The 22,113-nt window shown below is 36.8% G+C and overlaps 1 protein-coding gene across 2 annotated transcripts in view; it reads right to left on the bottom strand.

Moving 5' to 3' along the window:
- SLC9A9 (solute carrier family 9 member A9) overlaps nt 1–22,113 on the bottom strand; it is a 579,933-nt gene that overhangs the window by 424,256 nt on the left and 133,564 nt on the right. For both annotated transcript variants that reach the window (XM_032258640.1, XM_032258631.1), the window contains exon 5: nt 3,984–4,099. In XM_032258640.1, coding sequence (XP_032114531.1) covers nt 3,984–4,099 — 116 coding nt within the window. The remainder of the gene's footprint in view (nt 1–3,983; nt 4,100–22,113) is intronic.

Genomic DNA, 22,113 nt, shown 5'->3' with positions numbered 1-22,113 from the left:
GCAGCCTCAACCTTCTGGGCTCAAGTGATCCTCCCTGCTCAGCCTCCCAAGTAGCTATAGCTGGAATTACTAGTGTGCTCCACCACACAAGGGTATTTTTTTTATTTTTTATTTTGGAGAGCCAGGGTTTCCCTATGTTGTCTAGGCTGGTCTTGGCCCCCCATAGGGTTGGGTTTATAGGCATGGGCCACTGGTCCCAGGTGAGAAAGATTCTTAAATGTTGCTAAAAAGAGATCTTCAAAATATTGTTAACTAAATAAAAGTGAGGTGAAGAACTATGTGCACCGTAGCATATAGCAGAATGTGTGCATGTTTATTTGCTTAAATTTAAAAATGGAAGAGTAAGCCAAAAACCAATCAACATCATTGGAAATTTAGGGTAAAGGAGACAGGGAGGGAAGCTAGATTTCTCTTATTTTGTTCTGTGGTTTTCTTTTTAGAGTCCTATAAATAATCTAATTTTAAAACAAGATTCAAGATCAAAATAAAACAAATGAACATTATTATATGTTGACTTGTGGCTTAAACACACAGAGAAATTATTTCAAGTGATTTTAAAAACAGAGTCCTTTTTAACCATACATCACTAGCAGGATATATCCAAAGGTTAAAAATAACCACAATAAAATCTTAAGCAGTTTTAGTTATTACATTTTTAGTAACAGTATATATAATGCTTTTCAGAATATGTTTTAAGCAAGTAAGAAAGTACATTAATGTGTAGGAAGAAAAAGAGTAGGCAGAAGAAAATAAAAATGTAAATAAAAATTCAAGGCAGTTAAGTTCCTATAGTACTAAATTTTAACTGAAAATCTTATGAATTTGTGATATAATTTCTCCTTTTAATAAAAGGTCTAAAAACAATTACCAATCCAGCAGCAATGCAATCTCTTAGTGCCCAGATTATGGTCTTCAGCTAAATTTCCCTCTTAGAAAGAGCCAAGGCTTTTTGGAGAAATGGGTAATTCCTAGTTAGGGTGCAGGAAATATACAAGGTAAGGTTGAAACATCTAGTCTTACCCAAAAGCATGAAGCCTATCAAAAACTGTTGGGGTTATAATAAAAGGATACAGGATAAACTTGAAGAGGCTCTCACTTATAAAAAAAATGGAATATTGAGATCATGAAAAGAATATAATGACAACAGCAGACTGAAACATATCATCTATGTAAAAATCCATGTGCTCATAATGATACATTTTAAAAAGCTCATCTCATTGGTCACATGTGCAGAATGTTCCACAACACATTCCTTTGAAAATTAGTAAATAAAGAGAAAAAAATGGATTATTTGCCCTGCTTTTGTTGTTTAAATTATACCATTGGGTACTGAAATAATTGAACTGGAAAACTACTTCATTAAGGAGAGTACCACCAGCTAATAAATGCAAAAGGTAGGATTAGATTAGCATACCACTAGTTTTGTAACCCGTAATAAATATAGCTTAAGCAAAAACCATCAATGGATATTAAAGCTATTGGGTAAAACGGGAAACTCTAAAATGTAAAGCTTCATAAACTTTAATGTGCATATGAATCTCTTGAGGATACTGTTAAATTCTAGCATCTGGTGCATAAGGTCTGTGGTCAAGCCTGATATTTTACATTTATAAAAGTCACTATGTGGTGCCAATCATGCTGGCCTGTGAGGTGATCCTCCCATCTCAGCCTACCTGGAACTACTGGTATGCACCACCACACCAGGCTACTATTTTATCTTTTGGAGAGATAGGGTTGCCCTATGTTGTTCAGGCTGGTCTTGAGCTCCTGGGCTCAAGTGATACTCCCACGTTGGCCTCCCATAGCGTTGGGATTATAAGCATGAGTCACTGCTCCTAGCTAAGAAAGATTTTTACATGTTCCTAAGAAAGAGAAGAGCAGGCCGGGCGAGGTGGCTCACGCCTGTAATCCCAGCACTTTGGGAGGCCGAGGCGGGTGGATCACGAGGTCAAGAGATCGAGACCATCCTGGTCAACATGGTGAAACCTCGTCTCTACTAAAACTACAAAAAATTAGCTGGGCATGGTGGTGCGTGCCTGTAATCCCAGCTACTCAGGAGGCTGAGGCAGGAGAATTGCCTGAACCCAGGAGGCGGAGGTTGCGGAGAGCCGAGATCGTGCCATTGCACTCCAGCCTGGGTAACATGAGTGAAACTCCATCTCAAAAAAAAAAAAAAAAAAAAAAAAAAGAAAGAGAAGAGCAGCCCAGCATTCAATAGTTGGTCTGATACTGTTAACTAGGGCCTTGGCATTCTCCTGCTGAACAAAAACAACTTCGCAGAATGACATCAGGCAAGGTTATTCTGTGACCATGATGGACCCAGACAAAAAGAGTATTACTATGTAATTATGTCTAAACACATATAATGAACATTGTCCAAACCACAAAACTGACCAAACATCCCCCTATCCTGGCTATTGTGAATCACCACTGCTTCTTCACCAATTGTAGCTTTAGGCTCAATCAAGTCTTTCCTCCTTCTAAATAAGACTTAACTAAGATGCCCAGTCTTGCAGTTATTCCCACTTCCTAACAGCATCGAATCCAGACCAAAGCCCTGATACCTTAAACCCTCACTAAAATAACCAAACATAAACCCAGGTCCTATAATAAGTCCTTTCTAATACCCACTGAGATGTAACATGGTTCCCTATGTCACCCACTTTCATTGCAACGAGTAATAAAACCATCTTGTTCAACTACAGGTGTGTTCTGGTAGTCTTTGCTGGAATAGCAATCCAATAATGTGATGGCTCAGGCTGACAGCTGAGTCACCAATCACTATTTGCCTCCTGAGGTGATGGAATAGAAGGCTCACAGCACCAACTTTAAAGTAATCATGCCAAAAAGTTGAACCTGAATCTGATTAAACCTCTGGATCTAACCATCAGTTTATAAGAAATACAGGACACTGAGAAATATTTTAAGGAGCTATATTCAATTCAACCACAAGACAAATTATCTCTTTTTTAAAACAAATAAATGACAAGAAAATAAAAAATAAAAGGGAACTTCTAGATAAAAAGAGGCTCAACAATCATATCAATCCATTGTAATATGCAGCCCTTGTCTGGATCTTGATTTGTACAAACTGCTATAAAAATAATGACAATAAGACAATTAGGGATATTAAAACAATGACCAGATTTTGGACATTATTAAAGAATGATTATTAATAGTTTTAGATCTTACAATGGCAATTCTAATTTTTCAAAACATTTACAAAGAAAATAATATGATGGCTAGGATTTGCTCTAACATAATCCAGTCATGATGAAAGAGAGAGTGTGGGAGGGGTATAACAAGATGATTGCCCATATTTGATAATTGCTGAAGGGCGTATGCCAATACTTTTTACTATCTCCCTATGTTTGATGTGCTTGAAAAGTACCATAGTAAATAATGTTTTAAAATATCTTTAAGCCATTAATTTAATACAACAATCTCAAAAGAAGAGAAGCTACATTGACTGGAGAAAAATTCAGGATGATAACTCAAAATGGCTACATGTTCTAGAGCAGGGGTGTCTAATCTTCTGGCTTCCCTACACTACACTGGAAGAAAAGAATTTTCCTGGGCCACACATAAAATACACTAACACTAACACTATCTGATGAGCAAATAAAAAGATCTGTGCATAAATCTCATTATGTTTTACGAGAGTTTATGAATTTGTGTTGGCCAGCATTCAGAGCCATCCCGGGCCACATGCAGCCCATGGGCCGCTGGTTGGAAAAGCTTATTCTAGAGAAATAAACTATAATGATGTTAAAGATCTCTTCTATTACTAAAATTACTTTTTAACCAATTTTTTAGCACTATTAAAATATTCCCCTTTTCTTTTGTAATTACTAACAGCTATGTCAACTGAAGGTGAAGAGGAATATAAATTATTATGTGGACTCAGGTGATGGTCTTGGGAGCAACATGCAATTTAAATGTTTGATTCTTAAAAGAAGAAAATACATTATTTGAGCAATTACCTGGATCTGTAGCAGACATCAGTGAACCAAAAAATAAACAGTCAGTAAAATGAAAGTCTCCATTTTTCAACTGGCCAGCCTGTATCATAGCCTTCACAAAACCATACATAATTAACCTGTTAAAGAGAAAAACATGACCTTCAAACATCAGATGAACTCCGTGTAAACCCATGCTATCATAAGCCACATGCTAATGTTTTACCTGAATGAGTATCATGCACAAATTGCCACCACCCTGCCAACTGATAGCCATGCTAGCTCTCTGTACACAGGAATCTCTCGGCTATGAAAGACAATTTTACTAAATATCGCAACTCATTCACCTTGTAAAAGGTAACAGAACAGTTTATAGTATATTCCAATGAAAACAAGATAAATCTCAAAGATATAAAAAATAATCTGTCAAATGTGGCAGAGCAAATCATATCCAAAAACACAGCAGCTGTGCTGACATCTGTAAATGGATTGCTTTTCAGTTTTCCTTATTTTGTCTGCTGAGGGTGTCTGAAAAGGGTTCAAATTTTAAGTCCATCACTGTGATAAGAAGGATATTGGTCAATCACAGGGCACTCAGTCAACCAGTCACTTTATAGTGGATGAGTCTCTGCTGCTACTGATATCAGGACACTTTCATGCTGAGTAAAGAATCACTGTTAGGTTAGAGCATGCATAACTCCAGCTCACTGTTTAAAATGAATACTGAAATAGCTGCACTGTGACCTTTCAAGGAAAGATTCTATAACCTTATTATCCTCACACCATGGCATGCAAATTGTCTGTTTTGGTCATCATTTGCCATCCTATAGTTTTAAACTGGTATTTAATTATTTAACGGACTGATTTTGTTAAGATCCTAGTAGAGGAAATAGAGAGGCGGGTGAACTGGATGGCAGTGTAGCTTAAGAACTGTCAGTCTTTAGAAAGTGTAGACCAACAAACCATTAGATGGATGCTTAAACACTCACATGAACTTAAAGTTAGTTCTAAGGTTTGGGCATAGCTAAAAAGGCTCAAAATCAGATACTAAAAATTATAATGGCAATAGGAATGCAGATATTTCAAATTATGTTAAGAAAAGTATCACTGAGAGCATATTTCACACCTACCTGCATTTAAATCCAGGCTCTACTACCTACTATCTACATGATTTTAAGGTATTACTAAAACTTTCTGAACCTGAATATCCATGAGGTGGGGATAACAGTAATAGCCTACAGAACTGCTTTAAGGATTAACTAAGATAATACATACTTGGTGTCTGGCACATAGCAAATTCTCAATGAAGTTATTGAGGTTCTTAATAATGATCAAAATAGTAGGTAACATTTACTTACCATTTTTACTTCTACACATGCTTTAACTCATTAAATCCCCAAATCACTGGTACTATTTTTTGTATTTTTTAGCAAGAAAACTGAATATAGTGTGATTAACTAATTTGCTTAAGGTGACACAGCTATTAAGTTGTGAAGCCCAGATTTGAATTGGAAAGTTCTGGCTCCAAAGCTTGGGCTTTTAATCATCACACAGTTGCCTAGATCAACAGTTCTATATTTTACATGGTATATTATCTCATGTAATATACCCTCAACCACCCTATGATGTAGTTCCTCTAGGTAGTTGAAAGGACAGCAATAAAGTATCCCTAAGAACTTAGAAATAACTCTACCTTCTGAATTGAACTATTAAGCCAATCCATAATGGTTTAGTGCACAGGGGCCTAACGTTCCTTTGCAAATCATGGATTCTAGAAGGGGGGGCTGAATCTTAACAGGCTGAAGGTATTAAATATCTGAGAAAGACTATCAGCGGGACACAACATGGGAGCTGGGAAAAGGCAAGTCTAAGAGGCCTCATTCATAACAGCTCATCCATACTTATCTGGGGACCGCACATTGCTGGTTACTGGGTGCACAGTCTCTTGACAAGTGTAGGGTAGCTTCATTCAGCTTAGTTATTCATTCAACAGACACTTCTTTTTTTCAATGTTTATCTTTCTTTCTTTTTAATTACACTTTAAGTTCTGGGATACATGTGCAGAACGTGCAGGTTTGTTACATAGGTATACATGGTTTGTTACATGGGTATATGTACATACACTGCTGGTTACTGGGTGCACAGTCTCTTGACAAGTGTAGGGTATCTTTATTCAGCTTATTCATTCAACAGACACTTCTTTTTTTCAATGTTTATCTTTCTTTCTTTTTAATTACACTTTAAGTTCTGGGATACATGTGCAGAACGTGCAGGTTTGTTACATAGGTATACATATGCCATGGTCGTTTGCTGCACCCATCAACCCGTCATCTACATTAGGTATTTCTCCTAATACTACCCCTTCCCTGGTCCACCACCTCCAACAGTCCCCAGTGTGTGATGTTCCCCTCCCTGTGTCCATGTGTTCTCTTTGTTCAACTCCCACTTATGAGTGAGAATATGTGGTGTTTGGTTTTCTGTTCCTGTGTTAGTTTGTTGAGAATGATGGTTGCCAGCTTTATCCATGTCCCTGAAAAGGATATGAACTCATCCTTTTTTATGGCTGCACAGTATTCTATGGTATATATGTATCACAATTTCTTTATCCAGTCTATCATAGATGGGTATTTGGGTTGGTTCCAAGTTTTTGGAAGCATGCTGCAATAAACATATGTGTGCATGTGTCTTTATAGAATGATATATAATCCTTTGGGTATATACCCTGTAATGGGATTGCTAGGTCAAATTGTATTTCTGTTTCTAGATGGTTGAGGTATCCCCACACTGTCTTCCACAATGGTTGAACTAATTTACACTCCCATCAACAGTGTAAAAGTGTTCCTATTTCTTTACATCCTCTCCAGCATCTGTTGTTTTCTATTTAATAATCACCATTTTAACTGGTATGAGATGGTATCTCGTTGTGGTTTTGATTTGCATTTCTCTAATGACCAGTGATGATGAGCTTTTCTTCCTATGTTTGTTGGCTGCATGAATGTCTTATTTTGAGAAGTGTCTGTTCATAGCCCACTTTTTGATGGGATTGCTTGTTTTTTTCTTGTAAATTTAAGTTCCTTATAGATTCTGGATATTTGACTTTTGTCAGATGGCTAGATTGCTAAAATTGTCTCCCATTCTCTAGGTTGCCTGTTCACTCTGATGATAGTTTCTTTTGCTGTGCAGAAGCTCTTCAGTTTAATTAGGTCCTATTTGTCAATTTTGGCTTTTGTTGCCATTGCTTTTGGTGTTTTAGTCACGAAGTCTTTGCCCATGCCTATGTCCTGAATGGTATCACCTAGGTTTTCTTCTAGGGTTTTTATGGTTTTAGGTCTTACATTTAAGTCTTTAATCCATGAATTAATTTTTATATAAGGTGCTTCTTATTGATCCCCTACTCTGTGTCATGCTCCATGCTGAAGGCATAAATTATATCCATGAACAAACAAAGATCCCTGCTCCCATGGAGCACAGTTTAGCAGGATAGACAGCAATTAGATACAATCAGAAATTCAAATCATAACTGTTATCTACACTACTTTCTGATCAACACTGGGACATTCTGAACAGTCATGGCATTAGCAGAAAAATGCCCCTTAGTATTCATCCCTTCAGCCTCTTCTGGCATTAGCCCAACTTCACCTTGGCCCTTTCTCACTTGAACTACACTTCAAATATGGAATATCAGTGGGTTCTGGAATCAATATAAACTTTATGATCTATCATTATATTTCTGAATTCTATACCCATTAGTTAATTTTGCATGTTAGAAATCTGAGGCTCAGAATTAAAATGACTTGTTCCATATTCTACAGAAGCCATTAAATTGCATAATGTAAAACATTTATGCATATATACTACCTAGGTATAGCAGGATTACATGGAAACTAGAACCTCATATACTATTGCTGGAAATGAAATTAAAGTCTTTATGGAAACCAATCTGACAATTTATTCCAAAAGTATTAATTCTAAAAAATATTCTATGGCTTATTAAATGATTTATTATAAAATTATACCAAGAAATTAATCAAATATATACCAAAAGATGTGAATTTAGATTAGGATTCCTATTATTTATAATAATGAAATCTTCAAAGCATTCTACATGTCCAATGAATGAATAATATAATACATATGATGACGGACTAATATGCAACTATTAAAACTATATAATAATATATATTAGACAAAGAAAAGTAAATTGATAACACAAATTATAAAGTGATATATAAAATAAATTATGCTAGGGACAGAAAAGTAAATTATTAAAACAAGTTAATGATTATATCTAAATTTTATAAAATTGAATATACTTAGGCATTCATATAAACAAAAAAAGTTAGAAGCATACAGCCCTGTGTTATTGTTAATAGTGGTTATATAATGCAATTAAATGACTCCTCCTTTTGCTTTTCTGCATTTTTCCAGTTCTTTTTAAATCACAGCCATAATAAAAACAAGGAACAATTTACATCAGTGAGTATCATTATGGACACAATATTTATTAATTGTGTCACTTCATCCTCATAAGTCTATGATCTATGTACTATAATTATTCCTTTTACAAATGGGAAAATTATGACTTATAGAGAGGTTAACTAACTTGCCTAAGGTCACAGAATTAGCTTATGACAAACCAGAGTTTGAATCCAGACAGTTGGACACCAAAGTCTACATACTTAACCACCAACTCTATAATGCTTTTAAAATCAGGAGAAACATGCATTTTTATGAGTGCATACGGGTGCGCACACACACACACATGCACACACCACATACAGTTTGCTTTTTCAAAAAAGAAAGGAAATTACTCATTTACCCCAAATCAACTCCTTGACCTAAAGTAAATATACCATCAGTCACTTACTTGAGATAATACAAAAAATAAAAATAAAAAGCCCCGTTCACTTCAAGCTTATATGGTAACTATTATTATTACTAATATAGCAATGGCCATTATCAGGGCTAATTATAATAAGCTGACAATTACTGTGCACCTACAATGTGCCAAGCACTCATAAATGGTAGCTATTATTATTGTTTCTACATTAATATTAATAAAAACCATGTAGTTATGAATATATTAACTGGGAGGCTAAAAAATGAAGCCACCCATTACCAGCCACTATATCCTCACAGAGGAGTATATTTTTTCAGCACTTCATAGAAGGCATTTCAGATGGCTCAGGATAGCACAGATGCAGTTTGATAGGAGAGGGAATCTGGTCAAGTATAGTGCATACAATGCCCTGAAGATGGCAAACCTGAGTCAGATGTCCTCCCACTGTCGCCCTGAGGTTAGTGACAGCCTGGGTTACAGGGGTGGACAGAAGCAGAAACTGTCTCATAAAAAGTAAAATCATTAATAACAATGATATCAACAAATATCCAATTAGTAATATCCTTTGAAAAACAGAGTTCTGGTGCCATAGAGCATATACAGATAGAAATTCACGACCTGTCCTCAAGGAGTAGAGGCTCACAGGATGGCAGTTATGAATTTTACTCTAATAGAAGGCATTGCATACAAGGGGATTTGGGAAAATGCTCAACATACTCACTTTATTGAGAGTTATGATGCACACACTGACTTTAGATTTCATGAGCTGGTTTCACACTATTAAAGCCCTATACTTAAAGCTATGTTGTAAAAATGTTTCAATATAAAAAGTTCCAGAAGTTTTAATCATGTGGATGATTTTAAAATATGCTACCTTAATCTGTGTATTTTTTAAAAAAGGATCCTCCTCCTCCTCCTCCTCCCTCTTCTTTTTTTAAAAATAGCCTTCACTAACTTATGAATAGATGAGCAGAAAAGGCAGTTTTTTTGAACTGTTAGGGATAAGCAAAGGAAGTTGTCAGTGTGGAGACAAAGCTGTGTGGACCTGCCCCATTAGCTCAGAAAAGCCACATCCCTGACTGCAAAAACGTGTGAAATAGGCCACGATGTGGAGCTTGCTCTGCAGTGGGGAAACCCAGGACCTACATGTACTGGAATCAATATGAAAGTTGTGATCTGCATCTAGATTTCTGAATTCTACACCCATGTGTCCTTTCGGAAAATATCTTTCCCTGTTTATTTGTTCAGATTTTATGGATAGTTTCAATCTCACATTTTCTTTTTTCTGAAGCATGCATTCAAGGGCAATCCCACTCAGAAGAACTCGTAAGCTGTGCTAGGCTGGATAGGACTGAGAAGTTCCCCTAGTGAAATTCATTCATTCATGAATTCTTTAATTTACACATTAACTCATTCATTCAACAAATAATAACAACATAATTCCTGTTCTAAAAGGCTTTATATTTTGAGGTAGAGGTAGAGAAAGATGGCAGAACAGGAGGTTCCAGTGATTGTACCCCCCACAAGGATATCAAGTTAACAACTTTCTACACAAAAAGAGCACCTTCATAAGAACCAAATATCAGGTGAGCACTACCTGGTTTGCATCACAGTACCTGGTTTTGACTTCTTATAGCTAAAAGAGGTACTGAGGAGGGTAGCAAACAGCCTTGAAATGCCAATGCCACCCCTCCTCGATCTCCTGGCAGCAGTAGTATAGCATGGATAAAGAGAATCTGTGCATCTGGGAGAGGGAGAGTGCAGCAATTACAAAATATTGCATTGAACTCAGTGGTGCCCTGTCACAGTAGAAAGCCTGCTGGGAACACTGTGGTGACTGAACAACCCCAAGCTTCTGGAAGAACTGGCAAAACCCGAACTATCTGAAATAACAAGAAGAAATTGTTGTTGATTTTTAACCTGTAAATTATCTTAAAATTTGGTTTCCCCGAAATGAGCCATTTGCTTTGTGATGTTTGTTACTTACTGTATTGACTATATTTGAGAAAATGAAGAATAAAGTGAAATGCTGAGCTAAAACTTGTAACTTTGGCTCTGCTGAACTGTTCTGGTAAAAACAGGAGCCCTGTGAAAGGGACTAATCACATAGCTTGACTGCCAGAGACAGATGACAGCACGTAATGGGCTTCTCATTGCAGAGAGCCTATAAATGGACGTGTAATGGAGAGGCTTATTACCTAGATTCCTTTCCCAGGAAAGGCATATTGATCAGGGCCCTGGAAAGGGAATGCGACCCTTATGGAGAGCCTATAAACAGATGCGTGAGGGGCGCCTGTCGTGAGGAAAAACCTTTGTAGTTGAGATAAGGATGTAAAAATCTTTCTTCTCCCACTGCTCCTCCAGGCCTGCATGGAGGCCCCTCCTCTTGCAGTTTTTGTGGTCAGGCTGGTTGTCCTGTGTCAGATCCTGTTCCCCCTGCAGCTGTGAACCCAATGTGTTCTTGCTGATAATCAGAAGTTTATGTTTAACCTATATTCTTGCTAAGGTGTATGATTTCTATGCTGACACATAGAAAAGTTATCTTTACATTGTTCTGCTTTTATAATACCACGTTGTGATTTTTGTGCACCAGTTTTTGCCTGTATTCTTTTTGTATAATTATCACTAAAACTTTGTGCAACCTCACTCACCCTCCCCTATTGAAAGAGCATAATAAAAACTATGGATTTCAGGGGAATGTCAGACATCCACGGAGCAGCATCATGTGGTACCTCCTTTGGGCCCAGCTTTAAGGAAAACTTTTTCCTTGTCTCTCTTTTTCACTGACCACTCAATCACTTTGAGAGATCTTGAATTTGCATTGATATACTGGGAGCTGGTCTCTGCAATAGTCAAGCCGAGTTGAACTCAGCTGATGCCTGTCCACAGAGGAAGTATAAAACCAGCCTTAGCCAGAGAGGAATTGCCTATCCCGGCGATTAGAACTTGAGTTCTGCCAACCCTCTCCACTGCAGACCAAATTTCTCTGGGGCCTTAAATAAACTAGAAAGGCAGTCTAGGTCACAAGGACTCAAACTCCTAGATGATTCTGAAGCTCAGTGTTGAACTGGGCTCAGAGCCAGTAGGCTGGGGCCATGTGACGTACAGAGACACCAGTCAGGGTGGCTGACAGGGTCTTTGTGTGACCCCTCCTTCAACCGTAGGCTGCACAGCTCATGGATCCAGAAGAGATCCCCTCCTTCTGCTTGAGGAGAGGAGAGAGAAGAGTAAGGAGGACTTTGTCTTGTATATCGAATATCAGCATAGCTGCAGTAGGATAAGGCACCAGTCAGAGTTGTAAGGCCCCTTTTCCAGACCCTAGCTCCCAGATAACATTTCTAGACACAACCTGGGCCAGAAGGGAACCCACTGCCTGGAAGGGAAGAACACAGTACTGGCAGACCCATCATCTGCTAACCAAAACGCCTTTGGGCCCTAAATAACCAGCAGCAATACCCAGGTAGCATGTCATGGGCCTTGGGTACGACTCTGAGACTTGCTGATTTCAGGTAAGACTCAGCACATTCCCAGGCTGTGGTGGCTATGGGGAGAGACACCTTCCTCCTGAGAAAAAAAGTAGAGGGAAAAGTAAAAGGTATGTTGACTTGCATCTTAGGTACCTGCTTAGCAACAACAGGGCAGAGCACCAAGCAGACTCTTGGGCTCTTGTACAGCATATGTAGACCTGCCCTGGGCCAGAGGGGAGGCCACTGCTCTGAAGAGTGAGTCCTAGGCCAGGTAGCATTAACCACAAGCTGACTGAAGAGTGCTTGGGCCTTAACGGAACATTAGCAGTAGCCTGGCAGTACTTCCTGTGGGACTATGGTGGTGACCATGGGATCAGGTCCCTCTGCCTGTGGAAAGGGGAGGGAAGAGTAGAAGTGACTATATGTCACAGTTTGAGTACCAGCCGAGTCATAGTACAACAGAACATCAGGTAGACTTGTAAGGATTTTGACTCCAGTACTTGGCTCCCACACAGCACCTCTGGATACATCCAGCACTTGGGGGAACTTGCCACCTTGAAGGGAAGGATACAAGCCTGGCTGGCTTTGCCACCTGCTGATGGTGGAGCCCAAGGGCCTCGAGCACACATAGGCAGCAGTGAGGGAGTGGTTACAGCAGGTCTTGGGCAAGACCCAGTGCTGGGCTGGCTTCAGGTCTGACTTAGTACAGTCTCAATGGTGGTGGCCACAGGGGTACTTGTTTCACATCAATCCCAGGTCCAGGCAGCACAGGACAGAGCAAGGATCCATGTGTTTGGGAGGAAGTAAAGGAAGAAAACAAGAGTCACTTCCTGGTAATCTAGAGAATTCTCCCAGATCTTATCTAAGGTCTTCAAGGCAGTACGTCTTCGAGTCTGGAAGAACCACAATGTTATTGGGCTTGGGGTGCCTCCTAATGTAGATATGGCTTAGATAATAACACCCAAGTCTTTCAGAGAACCTGGAAAGCTTTTCCAAGAAATATGGGTACTAACAAGCAAAGACTACAATAAATATCCAACTGTTAAATGCCCAAAGACAAACATCCACAAGCATCAAGACGATGATAGAAAGCATAACCTCACCAAGTGAACTAAGTAAGTCACCAGGGAACAATGTTGAAGAATCATAGATATATGACCCTTCGGACAGAGAATTCAAAATAGCTGTTTTGAGGAAACTCAAGGAAATTCAAAATAACACAGATGAGGAATTCAGAATTCTATCGGACACATTTAATGAAGGGACTGAAATAATTTAAAAGAATCAAATAGAAATTCTGGAGTTGAAAAATGCAATTGACACATGAAAGAATGCATCTGTGCCTTTCAATGGCAGAATTGATTAAGCAGAAGAAAATCAGTGAGCTCAAAGACAAGTCATTTGAGAATCCACAGTGAAAACAAAAGAAAACATAATAAAAAACAATGAAGCATGCCTACAGGATTTAGGAAATGCCTCAAAAGGGCAAATTTAAGAGTTATTGGCCATAAAGAGGAAGTAGTGAAAGAGATAGAGGAAGAATATTATTTAAAGGGATAATACAGAACTTGCAAATCTTGGAGAAGGATATCAATATCCAAGTACAAGAAAGTTACAGAACATCAAGCAGATGTAACCAAAAAAGACTATCTCGAGGCACTTAATAATCAAACTCCCAAAGGTCAAGAATAAAGAAAGGATCCTAAAAGCAGAAAGAGAAAAGAAACAAATAACATACAATAGGGCTCCAATATATCTGGCAGCAGACTTTTCAGTGGAAAGCTTACAGGCCAGGAGAGAGTGGCATAACATATTTAAAGTGCTGAAAGAAAGAAAGAAAGAAACTTTTACCCTAGAATAGTATGTCTGCTGAAAATATCCTTCAAACATGCAGGAGAAATAAAGGCTTTCCTAGACAAACAAAAGCTGAAAAATTTCATCAACACCAGACCTGTTCTACAAGAAATGCTAAAGAGAGTTATTTAAACTTAAAGAGAAAGATGTTAATGAGTAACAAATCATCTGAAGGTACAAAACTCACTGGTAATAGTAAGCACTCAGAAAAACACAGGCCATTATAACACTGTAACTATGGTCCATAAACTACTCTGATCTTAATTAGAAAGGCTAAATGATGAACCAATAAAAAATAATAACTACAACAACTTCTCAAGACATAGTCACATAATACATAAATTGAAACAACAAAAAGTTAAAAAGCAGGAGAACAAATTTAAAATGGAGAGTTTTTATAAGCTCTCTTTTTGCTTGTTTGCTTATGCAAACAGTGTTGATATCATCTTAAAATAATGGATTATAAGATAGTATTTTCAAGCCTGATGAAAACTGCAAATCAAAAACCATACAACAAACACACAGAAAATGAAAAGCAAGAAATTAAATCATACCACCAGAGATCATCACCTTCATTAAGAGGAAGACAGGAAGAAAGGAAAGAAGGAATAGAAGATTGCAAAACAACAGGAAAACAAATAACAAAATGGCAGAAGTCCTTACTTATCAAGAATAACATTGAAAATAAGTGAACTAAAGCCTCTGGTAAAAGACATACAGTGGCTGAATGGATTAAAAAAAACAACAAGACCTAATGTTCTGTTGCCTATAAGCAACTCACTTCATCTATAAAGGTACACATAGACTGAAAATAAAGGAATGGAAAAAGATATTCCATGTCAATGGAAACCAAAATAGAACAAAAGTAGCTATACTTATTTCAGATAAAATAGATTTCAAGACTAAAATTGTAAGAAGAGATAAAGAAGATCATCATATAGTGATAAAGGAGTAAATTCAGCAAGAGGATATAATGATTGTACATATATTTATAACCAACATTGAAGCACCCAGATATATAAAGCAAAAATATTTGAGCCAAAGAGTGAGATAGACCTCAATACAATAATAGCTGAAGATTTCAACATCCCACTTTCAGCCTTGGACAGATCTTCCAGACAGAAAACCAATAAAGAAACATCAGGCTTACCCTACACTATAGACCAAATGGACCTAATAGACATAAAACATTTCATCCAATGTCTAAAGAAGACATATTCTTTTGCTCAGCACATGGATCATTCTCAAGGATAGGACATATATTAGGTCACAAAATAAATCTTAAAATATTAAAATAATTAAAATAATGTCAAGCATCTTCCCTGATCACAATGGAATAAAATTAGAAATTAATAACAAGAAGAATTTTGGAAATTATACAAACACATTAAACAATATGTTCCAGAATGACTAGTGGGTCAATGAAGAATTAAGAAGGAAATTGAAAAATTTCTTGAAACAAATGATAATGGAAACACAACATACCAAAATCTATGGAATGCAGCAAAAGCAGTACTAAATAGGAAGTTTACAGCTAAAAGTGCCTATATCAAATAAGAAAAAAAACCTTCAAATAAACAACCTAATAATGCACCTTAAAGAACTAGAAAAGAAAGAGAAAACTAAACCCAAAGTTAGTGGAAGAAATGAAGTAACAGAGATCAGAGCATAAAGAAATGAATTTGAAGAAAAGAATACAAATGACCAATAAAACAAAAAGTCAGTTGTTTTATTTTGCCCCAAAATGCGCAAACCTTTAGTCAGACTAAGAAAAAAGAGAGAGAAGACTCAAATAAATAAAATCAGAGATGTAAAAGGAAACATTATAACTGATACCACAGTATCATTTTGAAGGGTCATTAGCGGCTATCCTGAGCAACTATATGCCAATAAATTGGAAATCCTAGAAGAAATAGATAAATTCCTATAGCCATTCAACCTACCAAAATTGAACCTTGAAGAAATCCAACAAATTTAGATGGTCCTGAAGAGACCAATAACAACTAACAAGATTGAAACTATAAAATGTCTCCCAGCAAAGAAAAGCATGGGGGGTGTGGGGCAGTGGCTTTACTGCTTCTATCAGAAATTTAAATGCCAACAATTTAAGGAGGTAATGCTCAAACTATTCTGAAAAATAGAGGAGAAGGGAATAATTTCAAACTCATTTTGTGAGACCTGTATTATCCTCATAACAAAACCAGACAATGACACATCAAAAAAAGAAAACTGCAGACCAATATCCCTGATAAATACTGATTCAAAAATCTTCAGTAAACAACCCCGTCTAAAAGTGGGTGAAGGATATGAACAGACATTTCTCAAAAAGAGATATTTATGCAGATAACAAACATATGAAAAAATGCTCATCACTGGTCATTAGAGAAATGCAAATCAAAACCACAATGAGATACCATCTCATGCCAGTTAGAATGGCGATCATTAAAATGTCAGGAGACAACAGATGCTGGAGAAGATGTGGAGAAATAGGAACACTTTTACGCTGTTGGTAGGAGTGTAAAGTAGTTCAACCATTGTGGAAGACAGTGTGGCAGTTACTCAAGGATATAGAACTAGAATACATTTTGACCCAGTAATCCCATTACTGGGTATATACCCAAAGGAATATAAATCATTCTATTATAAAGACACATGCACATGTATGTTTATTGTGGCACTGTTCACAATAGCAAAGACTTGAAACCAACCCAAATGCCCATCAGTGATAGAATGAATAAAGAAAATGTGGCACATATACACCATGGAATACTGTATAGCCATAGAAAAGGATGAGTTCACATCCTTTGCAGGGACATGGATGAAGCTGGAAACCATCATTCTCAGCAAACTAACACAAGAACAGAAAACCAAACACTGCATGTTCTCACTCATAAGTGGGAGTTGAACAAGGAGAACACATGGACACAGGGAGGGGAATATCACACACCGGGGCCTGTTGGGGGGTGAGGTGCTAGGGGAGGGATAGCATTAGGAGAAATACCTAATGTAGATGATGGGGTGATGAACGCAGCAATCCACTATGGTATGTGTATAACTATGTAACAAACCTGCACGTTCTGCACATGTATCCCAGAACTAAAAGTATAATAATAATAATAAAATACTAGCAAACTGAATTCAATAACACATTAAAAAGATCATTGGTCATTATGAAGTGGGATTTATCCCAGGAAGCAAGAATGTTTCAACATATGCAAATTAATGTGATACATATAAACAGAATAAAGAACAAAAATCATATGATCATTTTAATTAATGGCAAAAAAGCTTTTGATACAGCTTAACATCCCTTCATGAGAAAAATAAAATACTTAGCATAGAAGGAACATACCTCAACTTAGAAAAGCTATATGCTAGTATTATACTGAATGGGGAAAAACTGAGAGCCTTTCCTCTTAGATGTGAAACAATACAAGAATGCCCACTTTCACCACTGTTATTCAACATAGTACTGGAAATCCTAGCTGGAGCAATCAGAAAGAGAAAGAAAGGATCAAAAATTTGAAAGAAAAAAGTCAAATTATCCTTGTTTGCAGATGATATTATCTTACATTTGGAAAAATCTAAAGAATCCTCCGAAAAAACCATTGGAACTGATAAACAAATTCAGAAAAGTTGCAGGATACAAAATTAACATACAAAAATCAGTAGCATTTCTATATGCCAGCAGTGAACAATCTGAAAAAGAAATAAGTAATCCCATTTACAACAGCTACAAATAAAATAAAATACCTAGGAATTAACTTACCTGAAGAAGTGAAAAATCTCTACAATGAAAAGTATAAAAAAAAATTAATGCAAGAAATTGAACAGCACACACAAAAAATGGAAAGATATTCCATGTTCATGGATTGAAAAATGTGAATATTGTTGAAATGTCTGTACTACCCAAAGCAATCTACAGATTTAATGCAATCTCTATGAAAATACTAATGACATTTTTGTCCACAGAAATAGAAAAAAAATTCTAAAATTTACATGGAATTACAAAAGATCCAGAATAGCCAAGGCTGTACTAAGCAAAAAGAACAAAATTAAAAGAATCACATTACCTGACTTTATGCTACAGAGCTACAGTAAGCAAAACAACATGGTATAGGCATAAACACAGACACATAATTAGTGGAACAGAATATGGAACCCAGAGATAAATCCATGCAGCTATAGTGAGCTCATTTTTGACAAAGTTGCCAAGAATATACAATAGTCTCTACAGTAAATAGTGCTTGGAAAACTGTATATTCATATGCAAAAGAATGAATGTGGACCCCCATCTCTAATCATATATGAAAATTAAATCAAAATGGAGTAAAGACAAATCTAAGGCCTCTAGCTATGAAACTATTAAAAGAAAACGAGTACAGCTACTATGGGAAACAGTGTGGAGATTCCTTAAAGAACTAAAAGTAGACCGACCATTTGATCCAGCAATCCCACTTCTGTGTATCTGCCCAGAAGAAAAGAAGTCATTATATAAAAAAGATATTTTCACATGCATGTTTATAGCAGCACTATTCACAATTACAAAAATATGGAACCAGTGCAAATGTCCGTCGATCCATGAGTGGATAAAGAAATTGTAATAAACACACACACACACACACACACACACACACGATAGAATATTACTCAACCATAAAAACGATCAAAATAATGGCATTCACAGCAACCTGGATGAAATTGGAGACCATTATTCTAAGTGAAGTAACTCAGGAATGGAATCCCAACCATTGTATCTTCTTGTGCATAAGTGGGAGCTAGGCTATGAGGATGCAAAGGCATAAAAATGATACAATGGACTTCGAGGACTTGGGGGAAAGGTGGGAGGGGGGTGATGAAGAAAAGACTATACATTGGGTACAGTGTACACTGATCGGATGATGGGTGCACATAAATCTCAGAAATGACTACTAAAAAACTTCTTCATATAACTCAACATCCCCTATTCTCCCAAAATCTATTGAAATGAAAAAGGTTTTTTACAAGCCTCTAGAGGTAAATTCAGCCCGGCTGACAACTTGATGATTTAGCCCAGTAAGACACATTTTGAACTTCTAACCTCCAGAACTGTAAAATAACAAATTTGTGTTGGTTTAACCCCCACCAACAACTGAGGAAACTATCTTGGACATTGGACTGGACAAATATTTCTTGAGTAATACCCCAGAAGCACACACATAGCAAAAATAAAAATGGACAAATGGGACTACCCATCTTACAAGAGATTAATAAACAGAATATATAAGAAGCTTAAACAACTCTATAGGAAAAAAATTTTAATAATTTGATTAAAAATGGGCAAACTATCTGAATAGACATTTCTGAAAAGAAGACATACAGGTGGCAAACAGGTATATGAAAAGATGCTCAACATTGCTGTCATCAGAGAAATGCAAACCAAAACTCCAATTAGATATAAAAGCCCAGTTTGAATGGGCTTTACCCAAAAGTCAGGAAATAAATTCTGGTGAGGGTGTAGAGAAAAGGGAATCCCTGTACACTGTTGGCGGGAATGTGAATTAGTACAACCACTATGAAGAACAGTTTGGAGGTTCCTAGAAAAGGTAAAAATAGAGCTATCATAGGATCCAGCAATTTCACTTCTAGGAATATATCCAAATGAAAGAAAATCAGTATACTGAAGAAATATCTGCACTCTCATATTTGTTGCAGCCCTACTCACAACAGCCAAGATTTGGAAGCAACCTAAGTATCCATCAACAGATGAATAGATTTTTAAAAATGTGGTATACATACACAGTGGAGGTCTATTCATCCATAAAGAAGAATGAGATCCTGTCATTTGCAACAACATCAATAGAGCTGGAAGTCATTATGTTTAAGTGAAAGAAGTCAGGCACAGAAAGACAAATTTCACATGTTATCACTCACTTGTGGGAGTTACAAATTAAAATAACTGAACTCATGGAAATAGAGAGTAGAAAGATGGTTACCAGAGGCTGGGAAGTGTAGTAGGGGTGAGGAGGAGGGAAGTGTGGATGGTTAATGGGTACAAGAAAAAAGTTAGAAAGAATGAATAAGACCTCATATTTGCTAACATAACAGGGTGCCTACAGTGAAAAATAATTTAATTACACATCTTTAAATAACTGAAAGGGTATAATTGGATTGTTTGTAACACAGAATCAATGTTTGAAGTGATGGATGCTCCATTTACCCTGATGTGATTATTACATGTTGCATGCCTGTATCAATGAATCACATGTAACCAATAAATATATAATTATGTATTTCCAAAATTTAAAAATAAAAAATAAAATTTAAAAAGAACTTGTATTTTATTGGAGAAGTCAGTTAAAAGACCTTCTATGATTTGTCATTTTATTCATGTTATGGTTAAGTTCTATGGAAGTAAATACAGAATGCACACATGCACATTTCCACCAGCTGGGGAACATTGAATTGTGACTTTATTTCACAGAATTAATTACAAATTCAGTTTTAGAAACATTGAGATAGAAGAGCTGCTGTGACAGACTATTGGGTATACAGATTTGGATCTCAACGAAGGGTTTTCTAGGGAGATAGATTTGAGAGCAGACACTGTGTGGCATATGTTATTGCAACCTTGGGTGTGAATAAAAGTCCAGAAAGGTCATAGAATGAAAGAGAGCCCATGATTGATGGCTGGAGAACTCTGGCATTTGGAGGGCAGGTTGAGGAGAATAAGGCAGCAGAGGATACCAAGAATGAGTCGACAGAGACATGAGTGGGAATCTACTACAACGTCACAGAAGTCAAGGGAAGAAAGTGTTGCAAGAAGGGCATAATGAATAAAGCTGGATGTTGCCAAGACAGTCATTTTATTAATATTTAGGGCATTAGATGTACGGGTGCTAAAGCAAGATTACAAAAGGTTGAAGAGTCCATAGAAAATGAGGAAACTGATATAAGCAACATACCTGATGCTTCTGAGAAGCCTGGCTATAAGGGAGCCAGGTCTTTCTCCAGACAGAAAAGTGGCATTGGAGTGAGACTTGAGTTGGTTGCAAAGGAGTGAGGAGAAGCTATGAAGAAGCTCACATCTCATGGGGGCTTACAAACAGAAGTCACAAAATGATAGTTCTGCTTTATCAAGATTAGTGGCAGAAGGTGGTGAGTCTGAATTGAGGTGGTGGAAGGATGCAGGCCTTAGAGGCTGTGCAGGACCATGTGGCTCCTACAGGTGTGAAACAAATGACTTTCCTTTTTAATCACTGTTTCTATATCCCATGTGTGTGTGTGTGTGTGTGTGTGTGTGTGTGTACTTATATAGTAAAGTATACATATACATATACATATACTTATATAAGTAAAGTATACATATACCTCGAGTATATATATATACTTAAAGTCAGATATATATACACTTTACTAGGTATATGTGTGTATGTGCATATATATATATATACACACACACATCTACACAGATACATACTTCACCATACCTAGTATATACTAGATATATAGTAAAGGTATACTTTATTAGGTATATAATAAAAGTATATCCTTACTATATAACTAGAATATATATATATATATATTATATACCTAGTAAAGTATTATTAGGTATATAATACATGTAATATATAAAGTATGTATATACTTTACGAGGTCCATGATATAATTTACTAGGTCCATGAAGAATGAAAAGATGAATCAGACACATGGTTTTGTCTTCCAGAGAAAGAGAGAATTCACCTAAATAAGCACACCACATGGCGGAAAGTGCTAAGTGTGCTGTGAGAGGTACAGATTATATCCACATAAAAACAGCTCTCTTTTACCTGGGGACTCAGGAAAGGCTTTGAGGGGAACACAGCATATTTACTGAGTTTTAAAAATACAGCCAGACAAGGAGAATTCCCACAATGTTTCATCTATACTAGGGATAGCCCATATTCTGATTTTTTCCCTCTGGACTGCAAAACCTTTCCTACTGAAGGTGTTTTTTTTTTTTTTTTTTTTTTTT

This window comes from Sapajus apella, unplaced genomic scaffold (genome assembly GCF_009761245.1).
Source record: "Sapajus apella isolate SASKATOON/1434 unplaced genomic scaffold, GSC_monkey_1.0 scaffold4, whole genome shotgun sequence".
NCBI classification, from domain to species: domain Eukaryota; kingdom Metazoa; phylum Chordata; class Mammalia; order Primates; family Cebidae; genus Sapajus; species Sapajus apella.
This window is presented reverse-complemented; position numbering and strand designations above follow the sequence as displayed.